The 15,634-nt window shown below is 39.6% G+C and overlaps 1 protein-coding gene across 4 annotated transcripts; it reads right to left on the bottom strand.

The window, feature by feature from the left end:
- Nucleotides 1–5,795: 5,795 nt before the first annotated feature.
- PPIL3 (peptidylprolyl isomerase like 3) lies at nucleotides 5,796–15,634 on the bottom strand. 4 transcript variants are annotated; one of them, XM_059168469.1, is made up of 7 exons: nucleotides 15,505–15,634; nucleotides 14,048–14,132; nucleotides 12,458–12,532; nucleotides 11,205–11,298; nucleotides 8,836–8,903; nucleotides 6,592–6,710; nucleotides 5,796–6,250 (listed from the first exon to the last, which is right to left on the bottom strand). In XM_059168469.1, the coding sequence occupies exons 2-7, from the start codon at nucleotides 14,048–14,050 to the stop codon at nucleotides 6,124–6,126; spliced, it is 486 nt and encodes a 161-aa protein (XP_059024452.1). In that variant the 5' UTR covers nucleotides 14,051–14,132; nucleotides 15,505–15,634; the 3' UTR covers nucleotides 5,796–6,123. The 4 variants fall into 4 exon arrangements, with proteins under 4 accessions (XP_059024452.1, XP_059024453.1, XP_059024451.1 ...); XM_059168470.1 differs by having other exon boundaries at nucleotides 15,498–15,620; XM_059168468.1 differs by lacking the exon at nucleotides 15,505–15,634 and adding an exon at nucleotides 15,278–15,430.

The following is a 15,634-nucleotide window of genomic DNA, read 5'->3' as shown; positions in this document are numbered from 1 at the left end:
TAAATGATGATTAAATGATGAGGAATACGAATTTCCAAATTTCTATGGTAGTCTGCATTTCATAAGACCCTTCTCTTTATGGTTTTAAAACCATTAATACTTATAAAACCACTAATACTTAAATCTTTATATTGGGGTCAGGGTCCCCAAATAGGAGATAAATATTTCACAGAGGGAGAAATTCATCACAATAACTTGTGAAATTCAGGTTGTATTTAGCACTTGGGAATCCCCATCTTTGAAAAGATAATAGGCATTCATAGTTACAGAGCTAGTTACTGTGCTAAGCACTGTACATACGTTCTCAAGTCTAACAATCTAGGAGATGGGCATCAACTGTATTCTGTTACAGGTAATATTTGCAGTGAAGGACTACAGAGCAATTTGGAAATCCCCACAGTAAGATTACAGGGGTGAAAGACGGTGAACTTGGAAAAAGTCTGGTATATACTTCCAAAATTAGTTTCCGAAATGGTTTTGAATTTAGCAAACCCTTACACCTAAACAATTACTAACTTGGTATTTTCATTTATGAGATTATTTTCTGTGTTCTTTAGTGCATGTTATTGGTTGTTTGGGGTGGCACTGTCTCTCCAGTTCATGTTTAAGTCTTAACTGCCCCTCCCCCACCCCAAGATGGTGAGTTATTTGTAGAAGCGGCCTTTACAGACTTACCTAAGGTTAAAATGAGGTCAGTAGGGTGGATCCTAATCCTGTCTGACTGATCTTTCTTTTTAAAGAGATTAGGACACAGACACTCACTGATTGTGTGAAGATAGAAAATGGTCTTCTGTCAGCCAAAGCCAGACCTTAGAGTTAACCTGCTCACACCTTGATTTTTTTAATTTCCAGTCTGTTTAACAGAGAATTTTAAGTTATCCAGTTTCTGGTACTTCGTTATCACAATCCTAACAAACATAGTGCAGAGATTTAAAAATGGTAATTTGGAGGAAACTTGCAACTTTATTCCCTAATTAGTGAAGTTGAACGTCTTCCCTTTTTTCATTACTTGCGCATTCATATCTCATTGCTTTTTTGGAATATACAGCTCTCATTCGTCCTTGAAGTTTTTGTTTTTTAAAGATTTTATGTATGTATTTGACACCGAGAGAGAGGGAACACAAGCAAGGGGGAGTGAGATAAGAAGCAGGCTTCTTGCTGAGCAGGGATCCCAAGGAGGGGCTCAATCCCAGGATCTTGGGGTCATGACCTGAGCCAAAGGCAAAGACAAACACCTAACAATTCAGCCACCCAGACACTCCAGTTCTTGAAGTTTTTTAATTGCAATCAAATTTTCGATTTTTATGTAGTTAAACTTGTTCTGTCTTTATCTTTGTCATGTTTGTAAACTGAAATTCTTTCCTTTTCAGAGGTGTTTTTTCCTTTTTTTTTTTTAAGGCATCTGCAATTTTGGGTAGAAATTGCATGTGGGGTAAAATTCTTTTGCTACTTTTCTTCATATAATTTACTGATTATCCTAACACAATTTATGAAATAACTTTTCTTTTTAAGGATTTCAGATATTGCTTTTTAAAAATTTTTTTATTTTATTTTATTTTTTTATTAACTTGAGAGTGAGGGAGAAGTAGGCTCTGCTGAGCTAGCCCAATGTGGGGCTCTGCAGATCTCTACCCCAGGATCCTAAGATCCTGATTTGAGGTGAAGGCAGACGCTTAACCAACTGAGCCACCCAGACACCCATGATTTTATTTTAAATAGTCTTTACACCCAATTTGGGGCTTGAAACCACAAACCTGAAGTCAGGAAACCACAAACCTCCACCAGCTGAGCCAGTTAGGTGCACCTGATTGTAATTTGCTTTTAAAAATTTATATTATCATTTATTCTAGATTTGCTTTAGAGTTAATATAGTTTATTATTAACCATATTTATTAAGTTTATTAGTCTATTATATATTATTACATAATATATAATAGAGTTTGAGTTCCCATCCCTACCTTTATAGTTGGTATGAACCGAATTGAAAAGAACCATTTGTTTTCATTTAAATTCACTAGTGAAACAGTAACTAATCTATCCAGTTTGTTAAACTGATTAAAAGTTGAGTCCTATATATTAAAATTTTATCTATTTGTGTATCTGTTAGCTTCCTAGAGTATAAGGAATAAGCAGTGTCCTATGCACCTTCACATACAAGTCTGGAAGAAACTCAATAAATTACTTGTTTTAATCTTTTCTTTTCTTTCTTTTTTTAAGAAAGATTTTATTTATTTATTTGACACAGGAGAGAGAGAGCAAGAGAACACAAGCAGACTATCCACTGAGAAGGAAGCCTATTGCAGGAGCCGATCCCAGGACTCTGGGGATCATGATGAGCTGAAGGCAGACTCATAACAGACTGAGTCACCCAGGCACCTCTAGTTTTCATTTTTTGAACAAAAAGATGAGAATACATATCTTTAGAAATACCCAACATAGCTTAGATATTGCTAAATGGATTTGGAAACTGCCAAGTTTAACCAAGGTATAAATGGTAACTATTCAATTCACCAAAGGCCTACAGAAAGAGCTCTCCTGGGGTGCGTGGGTGACTTGGTCGGTTAAGCATCTGCCTTAAGCGCTGGTCATGATCCCAGGGACCTAGGGTCGAGCTCCACATAGGGGCTCCCTGTTTGGCAGAGAGCCTGCCTCGCTCTCTCCCTCTGCTTCTCTCCCTGCTTGTACTTTCTCGCTCTGTCAAATAAATAAATAAAACATTAAAAAAAAAAAAAAGAAAAAAAAGAAAGCTCTTTTCAAAGAGCCCCAAACCAAGAACTAACAGGATTTAGGTATCCTAATGGATAGGTACAGGAACATTTTTAGAGTAGTGAAGGAACTATCAAGATATCTATTGATTGCATTATCCCTTAAGCTCATCAAGCTCCCTTTGCAATGAAACAATGATTATCTGGCAACTTCTGATATTCTAAATCAAAGATTAGCAAATTTTCTTTATTTTTTTTTATGATTTTATTTATTTATTTGACACAGAGAGAGTGAGAGAAAGAGATATCAAGGAGGCAGAGAGGCAGACAGAGAGAGAGGGAGCAGGCTCCCCACTGAGCAGAGAGCCTGGTTGGCGCAGGGCCTGATCCCAGGACCCTGGGATCATGACCTGAGCCGAAGACAGAGGCTTTAACCCACTGAGCCACCCAGGTACCCCTAGCAAATTTTCTTAAATGGCAAGATAATAAGTATTTTAGGCTTATAGGCCTTTTATTCTCTGTCACAACCAATCTGTACTGCTGCGGTAGCACAAAGCAGTCAGAAAACACCTGAGATGGGAATGGTTGAGATCCATGAAGACTATTTGCAGAAACAGGTGGCCAGCCTGAGGGCAGTAGTTTGCTAACCTCTAGTCCAAAAGGGAAGCCTTATTACTCTTCTTTTTAAAGAGAATTGGGTTGATCAACAATATTCTAGTCTTAGTCTTAGTAATACATACTGTCAGTTAATACATGGAACAAAATATCAGTCACTCAACTGCCCATGTGATTTGTGTGAACCAGTCAACTCAGTCAACTTCTGAATGGACAGAAGATAATGTTATGGATTTTGATCTCAAGATGTCTCCTAATAGGCCCAAGGTGGGCAGCCAGACTATCCCTCTGCCTATCTTTCTAGCTATAACTAAACAGACATTGTAAGAATGAGCTCTAAAAAACCCAAAACCCACCATTTACTAGCACTTAAAAAAACAGAAGCAGAGTTTAGAATAAAAATTGAAGGAGTGCCAGTCAGTACCAAAACATCTTGACAATCAGTAAAAGCCTCTTAAGAGAGGGGTGCCTAGGTGGCTCAGTGGGTTAAGCCTCTGGCTTCGACTCAGGTCATGATCCCAGGGTCCTGGGATTGATCCCCACGTCAGGCTCTCTGCTCAGCGGGGAGCCTGCCTCCTCCCTCTCTGCCTACTTGTGATCTCAGTCTCAAACAAATAAATAAAATCTTTAAAAAAAATTTAAAAAACGCCTCTTAAGAGAAATGACAAAAAAAATCTAGTGCCATTCAGTTGGAAAGGAAAGTATCAGTTATATGTCAAAACAAATTCTGGCCCAAAAGAGGCTTTAATATTAAAGTCTAGAAATGTGGAGGCGTGAGGGTGGCTCAGTGGGTTAAAGCCTCTGCCTTCGGCTCAGGTCATGATCTCAGGGTCCTGGGATCGAGCCCAACATCGGGCTCTCTGCTCAGTGGGGAGCCTGCCTCCCCTTCTACCTCTGCCTACCTCTCTGCCTACTTGTGATTTCTGTCAAATAAATAAATAAAATCTTAAAAAAAAGTCTAGAATGATTAAATGATTCAAATGATTAAATTAAAAGGCTGAATCAAAATGTGAAGGCTTTAGGGGTACCTGGCTGGCTCAGTAGGTGGAGTCTGCAATTCTTGATCTTAGAGTTATGAGTTCAAGCCCCATATTAGGCATAGAGCTCATTTAAAAGAAAAACCAAAGTGAGGATGTTAATATAACTGGCACATTAGTTTAGTAAAAGGTATAGATGGTAATTAAGAGGATATTGCAAGCTAACATCCAAACTGTAGTTAAGAAAGAAAATATTTAGGGTGCCTGGGTGGCTCAGTGGGTAAAAGCCTCTGCCTTCAGCTCAGGTCATGATCCCAGGGTCCTGCTCTGCAGGGAGCTGCTTCCTCCTCTCTCTCTCTCTCCCTGCCTCTCTGCCTACTTGTGATCTCTGTCTGTCAAATAAATAAATAAATAATCAAACAAAAAAAAAAAAAGAAAGAAAGAAAATATTTAGATCAGCCATCTGCAGAAATGATACAAACCAAGAAACATTGGGCATCAGTTTTAGGAATACTATCGAGATGATTGAAGCAGACTGAAGAATACTTTTTTTTTTTTTTAAAGATTTTATTTCACAGAGGGAATACAAGCAGGGGGAGTGGGAGAGGGAGAAGCAGGCTTCCTGCTGAGCAGGGAGCCCAATGTGGGGGCTCGATCCCAGGACTTTGGGATCATGACCTGAGCTGAAGGTAGATGCTTAACCACTGAGCCACCCAAGTACCCTGAAGAATATAGTTCTTGATGAGATCAATAGTACAGCTTGATAAATGAGGACTGATTAGGTGAGAGCCCTATGGTGGAAAGGTCAGGAGAGCAGCTTCCATTTACTCACTACAGAACACTCACTACAGAATCACATGCCAGAAGCTTTACACACATTGTTTGATTCAGTCCTCATGAGTCTTATGAGGGGAGGAGTCTTCAGGGATGAGAAAACTTGGGAGATGATAACCTGTCTAGTAGGAGGTAGAGCTGTGATTCAAACACAGTCCAGGACTCTACAACTGGTGCTCTTAACCATCTAAATGCATTTTTCAAATGGATCACCTGTAGAATTCTATCCTGCAATACTGTAAATGATAAGGTTTCAAAAATGTTCCATGGGCAAATGAGTTGGGAAATTGAGTGCTCAAACTGTACTTGAGGACTTCTCTGAGCCTTTATTGTAAATCTAAAGACTAGAGAAAATAGGGGCGCCTGGGTGGCTCAGTGGGTTAAGCTGCTGCCTTCGGCTCAGGTCATGATCTTGGGGTCCTGGGATCGAGTCCCGCATCGGGCGCTCTGCTCAGCAGGGAACCTGCTTCCCTCTCTCTCTCTCTGCCTGCCTCTCCATCTACTTGTGATTTCTCTCTGTCAAATAAATAAATAAAATCTTTAAAAAAAAAAAAGACTAGAGAAAATAGCAAAATGGACTGGTTGGTTTTTCTAGGTCATCTCTATCTTGCCCTTACTCTAACTGCACAAAGTGAATAATTAATGGAAAAGACTACTTCCAGGATGTGGACAAGATATGGCAAGCATATGTAATCAGAGTGCTCAAAAATGCTGTTTATATATGAATGTTTATGTGTAACAAAAAATTACAAGTAGAAGAGTTTTTTAAAAAATTGAACTTAAATACATTAGATAATAGTTATAGTAAAAAATATGCTGTAATAATGGAAATGAAAGCTGTTTGGGCCCTCATGGTACCACCAACTCCTAGAAGATCTTAGCTATAAACAGGCAGGAAGATGATGTAATCTTTCTACATAATTAAAACTGGGTAAACACAATACGTATGTTCCTTGAATAGTCGGCCAAGTATTTTTCCAGATCTATTATAGCTATTGTGCAAATGGATTGGCATGTATTGTTATGTCCTTAATGTGTACATCGTTAAGAGGTCGATAGGTCTTCTCATTTACTGGTAACTTCTCCAGTTCATCCAGAGTCTCCAGACCATCTATCACCCTGAAAGAGAAACAATATAAATGGATGAAAATTTCCTTAGACTGAAACACAATATCCAAATACCTATTACAGTTTCCTGAAAGGACCATGCTCATAGTTCTTTGAATTCCCTAGTTCAGTGGACAATAAAAAATACTGATATTCTGTCATGGATAGGAGTCAAAATTCAGAAACAAAAATTCATTTTTATGCCTTAAGACAACAGCAATGGGTAGGAATACTACCATCAAAGTACTCGCACAGCACCGCTACAAATGGATCTAATACAAACCAGTCATAAGATTTTCTTTGGTATCGGAAAGCCCAGAGAAAGTACGGAAGGATGACACCAAAATACTCACTTTCCAAATACTGTGTATTTCATGTCCAAATGTGGCTGCTTGCCATAGGTGATGAAGAACTGAGATCCATTGGTGTTTGGGCCATTATTAGCCATAGATACAACACCTCTAACATTGTGCTGTAAAAGATAGGTCAAAATATTTACCTGTGTTTTAATATAAATATTCCAAATATAGGACTGAAACAAGACCTGTACTTTTTAAGGGACCAAGAAAACATTTAATCAGCTTCTATTAAGGCTAATGCCAATGTTCACTTTTTGTATTATCTGTATTTCTAAAACTTGTATGTAAATTGGTCATGTATCAAATCACATGCCCCAGTTAGTTTCATTTTCACTTTGAAGGAGTACAGCCACAAACATTTTTCACAATACCAAGGTATAATAGAAATCCTTACATTTATATTAAGGAACATGCTGGCATGGAACGATCAGGCAGACAACAAAACCAAAATCCCCATAAACTCTTCACATATACACTGGACTCTGGCTAGTTTCTGTATCTGTAAAACAAGGGAGGGTGGTTGGACTAGTTCTGGGGTTTATTCATAACTCAAGTGCCTGCATGAGTCAGCAGGTAATAAATTAATTGGACAGAATGTACACATTGGGGAGTGATGGAGTCTGGCAAAAGGAATGGTGTTATCTCTTGCCTGATAGTGCTAAACATTTTTTTTAAGCCAATGGCCATTGAGAATATATCTTGGGTCTTCTACCCAAGGGCAGTCAGTTCATGACCCAGGACTGAATGATCAAGGGAAGGTTTCCTACAGCTCTAATTTCATGATAGTATTTGTTAAACAAGTAACTATTAAAGAATTAAAAGGACTCTACTGATAAGATGGAACACATGACAGAACTGTATTATAAGGAGGTGCTGCCAATAAATAATGATTACTCTCTCCTTAGCTATTTATCAGGAAACACTAGTGAGACAAGCAACAGAAATACAGCTACATCAAGATACTAATGCTTTGATGGACATCAGGGAGGGCATGTGATGTAATGAGCGCTGGGTATTATATGTAAGACCGATGAATCACAGGCCTGTACCTCTGAAACCAGTACTACGTTGTATGTTAATCAACTGAATTTTAAAAATGTGAAAAAAAGATATTAATCCTTCATTGTCTTCCTAAAAGGTGACTCCCAAATGTTACATTTGATACATACACAAGAGTGTAATGTACCCCTTAGAACTTAATACTCATTAATCTATTTCTAAGATTTAAGAATCCAGCTTACCCAACTGTTGCATATGCCTGTATACTCCTTATCTGTCACCTCAACCTCTCGGAGAACCATTATTCTACTATCTTTAAATATGCCTAAACAATATATTTTTTTCTTTTGCTTGTTTTTGAGCTAAGATAGTATCATGCTATTTTAATTTTTTAAATTTAAATTAAAAAAAAATTTTTAAAAACAGGCATGCATTAGTTTATTAAAAAAAACAAAACAAAACCAACAAACGTTCCGTGGGGCACCTGACGAGCTCAGCTGATGGAGCATGCAACTCTTGATTTTGGGGTTGTAAGTTTGAGCCCCACGCTGGATGTAGAGATTACTTAAAAATAATTTTTTTTCTTTTTTATACGAAATTAAAAAGAAAATGTTCTTTAGAAAGTTTGAAAAATCAAGAAAATGTGAACGAAAAATGTGAAAAAAAAAAACAAAAACAGGACACGTGGGTGGCTCAGTTGGTTAAGCAGCTGCCTTTGGCTCAGGTCATGATCCCAGCGTCCTGGGATCGAGTTCCACATCGGGCTCCTTGCTCGGCAGGGAGCCTGCTTCTCCCTCTGCCGCCATTCTGCCTGCCGGTGTGCTCGCTTGCTCTCTCGGATAAATAAATAAATTAAAAAAAGAAAAAAAAAGAAAAACAAAAACAGGAAGGAAAATAAAAATCTCTAATTTCACCATGCTATGCCCTTCCCTTTAACCTAGTGAGACATTTAGCCCTGTTGATACGTTACTGATTAAACATTTCAGGTTGGATCCGAAGATAAGCTCCCTTAATATTAAGATACATGGGATTGTGAGATTCCAAAATACATTTATATATTCTAAAATATATTTAAGGCAAGAAATTTTTCTTGCCATTTTCTCCCTGACATTTATCAAGTATACTAAAACTACAAAAAAAGTTTGTTTGTATACTAATGACATTAACAACATACGTACTAGAAGTTTTCAAGTGTAAACAAGGCATGAGAAAATAGATTTTGAAGCACTAGAGATATACCTTAAGATATTCACTATATTCATCCTCAAATTTCTTGCCCCAGATACTGTTACCTCCTCTTCCGGTACCTATATTACAAGACAAATCAAAATAAGTATCTAATTAAAAAAACCAAAGTATCGGTGCGCCTGGGTGGCCAAGTGGGTTACAGCCTCTGCCTTCAGCTCAGGTCATAATATCCTGGTCCTGGGATGGAGCCCGGGATTGAGCCCCGAATCGGCTCTCTGCTCAGTAGGGAGGCTTGCTTCCTCCTCTCTCTGCCTGCCTCTCTGCCTACTTGTGATCTCTGTCAAATAAATAAATAAAATACTTAAAAAGAAAAAACAGAGGGGCGCCTGGGTGGCTCAGTGGGTTAAAGCCTCTGCCTTCGGCTCAGGTCATGATCCCAGTTCCTGGGATCGAGCCCCACATCGGGCTCTTTGCTCAGCAGTGAGCCTGCTTCCTCCCCTCTCTCTCTGCCTGCCTCTCTGCCTACTTGTAATCTCTGTCTGTCAAATAAAATAAATAAAATCTTTAAAAAAAAAAAAAAAAAAAGAAAAAACAGAAACCAAAGTATCTAGTTAAAAGTTGAAAAGGTTGATGGGGCGCCTGGGTGGCTCAGTGGCTTGAGCCTCTGCCTTCGGCTCAGGTCATGATCCCGGGGGCCTGGGATCGAGTCCCGCATTGGGCTCTCTGCTCAGCAGGGAGCCTGCTTCTCCTCATCTCTCTCTCTGTCTGTCTCTCTGCCTATTTGTGATCTCTCTCTCTGTCAAATAAATAAATAAAATCTTTAAAAAAAAAAAAAAAGTTGAAAAGGTTGATTTTCTTTTCTTCCTTTTTTTTTTTTTTTTTTTAAAGATTTTATTTATTGGACAGAGAGAGAGGCAGAGATAGAGAGGGCGGGAGCAGGGAGGAAGGGCAGAAGCAGGCTGGCCACTGAGCAGGGAGCCTTATGCCAGAACTCAATTCCAGGACTCCAGGATCATAAACTGAGTTGAAGGCAGTCACTTAACCAACTGAGCCACCCAAGTGCCTGAAAAGGTTCAGTTTCTAAAACATATGGGCTATTTTATAACTATTTATTTTATTTAAGAAGATTTTAATTTATTCATTTGACAGCGACACAGTGAGAGAGGGAACACAAGCAGAGGGAGTGGGAGAGGGAGAAGCAGGCTTTCCACTTAGCAGGGAGCCCTATGTGGGGCTCCATCCCAGGACTCTAGGATCATGACCTGAGCCAAAGGCAGACACTTAACGAATGAGCCATCCAGGTGCTCCTGTTTATTTATTTTTAAAGATTTTATTTATTTGTGTGAAAGAGAAAAAGAGTGCACAGCTGGGGAAGAGGCAGAGGGAGAGGGTGAAGCAGGCTCCCTGCTGAGCCCAACATGGGGTTTGATCCTAGGACTCTGAAATCATGATCCCAACCAAAGGCAGATGCTTAACCAACTGAGCTACCCAGGCACCCCAATAATTCTTTAATTATAAATGACATTTGGGGTGGCTGGGTTGTTCAGTTGGTTAAGCATCTGCCTTCGGCTTTAGTCATGATCCCAGAGTCCTGGGATCGAGTCCCACATGGGGCTCCCTGCTCAGCGGGGAGTCTGCCTTCCCCTCCCACCCCCGTTGTCACCCTCCCATGCTTGCGCAGGCAGTCTCTCAAAAATAAATAAAAAAAAAAGATAAAATTATGTATGTCCCCTCTTCTCAAAATTTCACTTCAACAGACCAGAAAAATAAAGTATCTCTACAAAGAAAGAAATCCTTTCACTGTCAATAGTGTTCATATTTTAAGATGTTATTTATTTATTTTGAAGAGAGAGAGTGTAACGAGCAGGAGGGGCAGCGGGAAAGGAAGACAGAACTGAAGCAGACTCTGCACCTAGCACAGAGTCTGATGTAAGTCTTCATCTCACTCCCCCAAGATCACGACCCAAGCCGAGACCAAGAGTCCAGTGCTCACCCCACTGAGCCATGCAAGCACCCCTGTCCTACTTTAATGTAAAGCTAGATGCCAGCAGCTTCTACTTAAAAAATTTCTTGCTATGGTAAGGTAGCCAGGTTATAAAAACTCTATGTGCTTATATCTTTGGTTTTATTTTATAAAAATTAAATAAATTTTATTTATTAAAAAAGCTTGTTTTTATATAATTCTCTAAGTAGGCTCCAAGTCCAGCGGGGCTTGAACTTACAACCCTGAGATCAAAACCTGGATCAAAATCAAGAGTCAGATACTTAACCTCTTTGAGCCATCCAGACAACCCCCTCCAAATATTTTTAATTGGAGCATAGTTTATATACAATGTTACATTATAAATTTTTTTATTCTTTGTCTACTCTCTTCTTCATACTATATACCCAATTCTCTAGATATTGATGGAGAAACTTACCTGTCGGATCTCCTGTTTGAACCATGAAACCCTTGATATTTCTATGAAATATACAGCCATTGTAGTAATTACTGGCACAAAGAGCCAAAAAATTCTGAAAAGAGTAAAAATAATGATTGGGAAATGATGTAACAGAAACACATTTAAAGCAATGAGCAAACTATTTTATTTACTAAAAATACCATTAACAATGCATTTATGTTTTTAGGAATTACTTTGGATCTCACTTTTCTGCCTAAAACACTTTAATGGCTTCCTTTTGTTCTTGGAATAGAATACACAATCCTACCTCTACATCTCATGTGTTAATAATTTCTTTCTATTACTATGTTAACCCCACTATCATTCTGAAAATTCATCTGAAAGGGGTCGGCTTACCCACCTAAGCCCTTTGTACTTCTATCTCTATACCTGGAATATTCTTTTTATGTCTTTCCATGAAAATGCCTTCATTACCTTCTGCACTAAGTTTAAGTATCACTTTCCTGGCTAGGCCTGCCCTCAACTTCTTTTAAATAATTCCTTTCCATTAGTCTCCATTTCAGTACTTTGTTTCCTACAACGCATTATCATGATCTGGAATCATTTTTTTTCTAGAATGACTCTCCCGCCCCCCAGCTTATTTTCTCAGAGTATTAGCTCTGTAAGGGCAAGGGATATCTCTTGTTCATTACTGTATTCCTTGACCCTGGCAAGATAGTCTTTCATAAATAATTGCTAAATGAATATAGAGAGAGAGCTAACTTTTTCCTTCCTTGTCATTTAAATAATTAAAATAATGTAAGAAACAGTTCTCTTACCTAATATCCTAATAAAATGAGCAGAAAAAGATACCTACCACTCTACAGTTAAAGAAAAATTATCAATCTTTTCTTTGCTCCACCTTTAACATCAAAAGTAAGTAGAAACTGGGGCACCTGGGTGGCCTGCAGCTCGGGTCATTATCTCAGGGTCCTGGGATCAAGCCCTGCATTGCGGGGGTAGGGGTGGGGGTGTGTCTGCTCAGCGGGGAGCCTGCTTCCGTCTCTCTTTCTGCCTGCCTCTCTGCCTACTTGTGATCTCTCTCTCTGTTAAATAAAATCTTTTAAAAAAAAAGAAAAAAAAAGTAAGTAGAAATTAAGTGAGAAATTATGCCGCCTAGTTTTTCCTGACACTGGTTTTATATACAAGTGTTCATTGTTTTTTAAGTTAATTTCAAAATGGTTATCCTGCTGCATTAACTCATTAACTTACAGGTACATAATGGTACTCACCTCACAAGTTTTGGGTGTCCTCTCACAGAAAACTTCTATTTTAATATCACCTACATCTGTATGCAGTGTCACTGACTAAAAACAAGAAAAATAAAAAATGAGATTTCTTCATGACTTTATGCATTGTATTTATTTCCCAAACTAGGATAAAGATGACAATCTGAATGAAAACACAAAAAAACAACATTTCAGAGATGAAGTGTCCTCATAGCTGAGAGTAAGCTGTACTTCTTCAAAACTTATTTCAACAGTAGAAAAAAAAAAACTCCAGAAGATGAATATGTTAATGTAAAATGGTATCTATCCTAAAATTTGATAGTAAATACTGTAATGGAAATACTTAAGTGTGAATTTTTCATCAATAAAAATGAAAACAATGGTCATGTTAGTAATACTGATTTATTTATTTATTTATTTATTTTTTTTTAAAAAAATTTTATTTATTTATTTGTCAGACAGACAGAGGGAGAGAGAGCGAGTGAGCACAGGCAGACAGAGAGGCAGGCAGAGGCAGAGGGAGAAGCAGGCTCCATGCCGATCAAGGAGCCCGATGCGAGACTCGATCCCAGAACCCTGGGATCATGACCTGAGCTGAAGGCAGCTGCTTAACCAACTGAGCCACCCAGGCGTCCCAGTAATACTGATTTAAATGGAAACACACCAACATCATTTATATTGAAAAATAGTAAGAAAATGACTTTTCAAAACAGGTTCCACCATTTTCCTTATGTACTTTAATTCTAAGTGACAGTGTTAAAAACAATTCCTTTCTTCACTAAAGACAACAGTCTTCTGTGTTTCTAGATCCTAAGTGTACAGAGGTAACCATATTATCCTTGCTTGCTTTTTGTTTATCTGCTGTCCCAGTAACTTGCACATCCCTTTGGTTGCTACATTGTGGGGTGGGGGGTTACTCTGAGGCTTCCTTTTTCATTTCTCTTCTCCCAATAGTTTCTCGCAGTCAGAAAGTATGGTCAGGTTGATAGAGGGCAGGAGTGTGTGAGCCGGGGGTAGGGTGGGAGGGAGACAGAGCATTATTCTCATTGCCTGTCTTCTATGGCAAGCTCTGGGTGCTACCTTAGATCCAGAACAAAAGGATTCAGTTAAAATTATCACACCTGGGTATACTCTGCAGCTCCCTCTTTCCATGTATATGCTGTAATCAGTCTTTTTCTGTAAAAAGTAAATTCTGTGCATTTTAAGTGAAAATGCTGAAGAATTTAAAAGTAATTTTGCTTCTGGTTTTGTTTAGAGCGGTCATCTGCTGTGTGCTTCTGTCTTACCATTCATGTCTTGCCATTAAAGTCCACACAGTTTTATTTCCCTTAACTGAATTTCTAAAAATTATTTATAATGAAAGACATTATGAATTGCACAAAACTGGGAACGTCTGGGTGGCTCAGTAGATTAAGCGTCAGCCTTGGTGTCGGGTCATGATCCTGTCATCCTGGGACTGAGTCCCACATTGAGCTCCTTGCTCAGCGGGGAGAACCTGCTTCTCCCTCTGCCTGCTCTGCCTGCCTCTCCCCCTATTGTGCTCGCTCTCTCTCTGACAAATAAAATCTTAAAAAAAATTTGTACAAAGCTTACCATTTTTCTTCTTGATGGTTTCAGGAAGTACTACTGCTGAATTTCTCAGTCTTACCAAGAGAAGTTGGAAAACGTGTCTCTATTCCTGAAAGACAAAACTATGTTTATTTTCCTCTCAACTCACACATGCTCATTTTTACTGCATATTTAAAAGAAAACGTCTCGAATAGCATCCCCAAGTAATAAAAATCTGACTATGGAAACGATGAGAACCTTCCCGACTCAAGCCCCTCAATCTCTCACTTACTCTTATTCAAAAGCCTCCCTGCAACTCCTGCAAGTCAGGTACATTTCCGCCTTGGGGTCTAGACACCGAGTGTTCTCCCTTTGGAGCACTTAAACTCAGACGTCTGGACAGTTACATCCCTCACGTCCAAGTCTCTGCTCGAAAGTCAGGTCTCACTGGCCTGATAACTCTATTTAAAACTGCCTTCACTCTAGGACCTGCCCAATTATCTTCTCCTATAGTGAGATGCCTAAATTATAACCATTACCGCTATTTCTGCTTCTGTACCTTCGCTTGCTATCCCATGAGGAGATGGAAAAATACCAGCAGACTTTCTATGGACACTCTGGAACCACACATCCCCCGCCCAGAATTGATCCTGACAGAATGGCTGCTCCCGGACCCCCCACCTGGCTCTGGGCCGAGAGATAACAACCATCTGGCGCCCTGCGGCTTGACGGGAAGACCCTGGTCAATCCTGAGGTGACACATACCCTGGCGGCGCCAACTCAGCAGTTTGAAGAATGACAGCCCTTTGACCTAACCAATAATCTGTTCCCAGCCTTTTCCCGCTCTGTAGCGCGCCAGTCATATTATAGAGTTCCTTTTTGATTTTCCCGCAGTATGTGGTGATTTTTACAAGATACTATGATGTATGCTAAGTCCCTGCCTCCCCAAAAATAGTGTATAAAAGGTGTTGTGATCCCGAGCTCGGGACCTCTAAGCATCACTGGCAACGAGTGCGCGGAGGTCCGGGTTGGAACCTGTAATCAACGACCCTTGCTGTTTGGCTTTGACTCTGGACTCTGGTGGTCGTCTTTGAGGGGTCTCGGAATTTGGGCACAACAATAGCACTCACCAATAATGCGCTATTTATTTTTCTAAACGGGTCTGTTCCAACACCACCCTCCCCGCCGGGTATGCTCACTTGAAGCAGCCCAAGAATCAAAACAAAGAGCTTAGCAAGAATCTCGGTGGATGAAAGACTGAGTGATGTTACTTACCACTTCAGCTAGCACAGCTGTTGCTGAAACAACAACAACAAAATCCCCTTGCGTATACCCACGTTTCGGAGTTAAGAGACTTCGGCTACCGGAAGTCAAGCGGGGGACCCATTAGAGAGTACGCCCCTCACCTCCTCGCCTCGTTTTACCTCCTCCTTCCTTCCTTCCTATTTCAAACCAGAATGACTACAGCTAGGAAGACAATGTAATTTATCCTCACCCGGTACCTTTTGACAGCGAAAGAGAGCTTTTTTAATAAATGTACCAGGACACGAAACGTAAGCCGGAACCATTCCGCGCAACCTCTAGCAGTGCCTTGGGCTCCGACATAAAACGGGGAGGACCAGTTCCGCCCGG

Source organism: Mustela lutreola, chromosome 3 (assembly GCF_030435805.1).
Source record: "Mustela lutreola isolate mMusLut2 chromosome 3, mMusLut2.pri, whole genome shotgun sequence".
Classification (NCBI taxonomy): domain Eukaryota; kingdom Metazoa; phylum Chordata; class Mammalia; order Carnivora; family Mustelidae; genus Mustela; species Mustela lutreola.
Note: the sequence above shows the minus strand (reverse complement) of the source record. Positions and strands in the feature narration are given on the sequence as shown.

Coding starts and splice junctions, on each gene's coding strand:
- PPIL3 (XM_059168469.1), bottom strand. Junction 11,299..12,457: donor GGACACCCAAAACTTGTGAG/GTGAGTACCATT, acceptor TACTCTTTTCAG/AATTTTTTGGCTCTTTGTGC. Junction 8,904..11,204: donor TCAAACAGGAGATCCGACAG/GTAAGTTTCTCC, acceptor CTTGTAATATAG/GTACCGGAAGAGGAGGTAAC.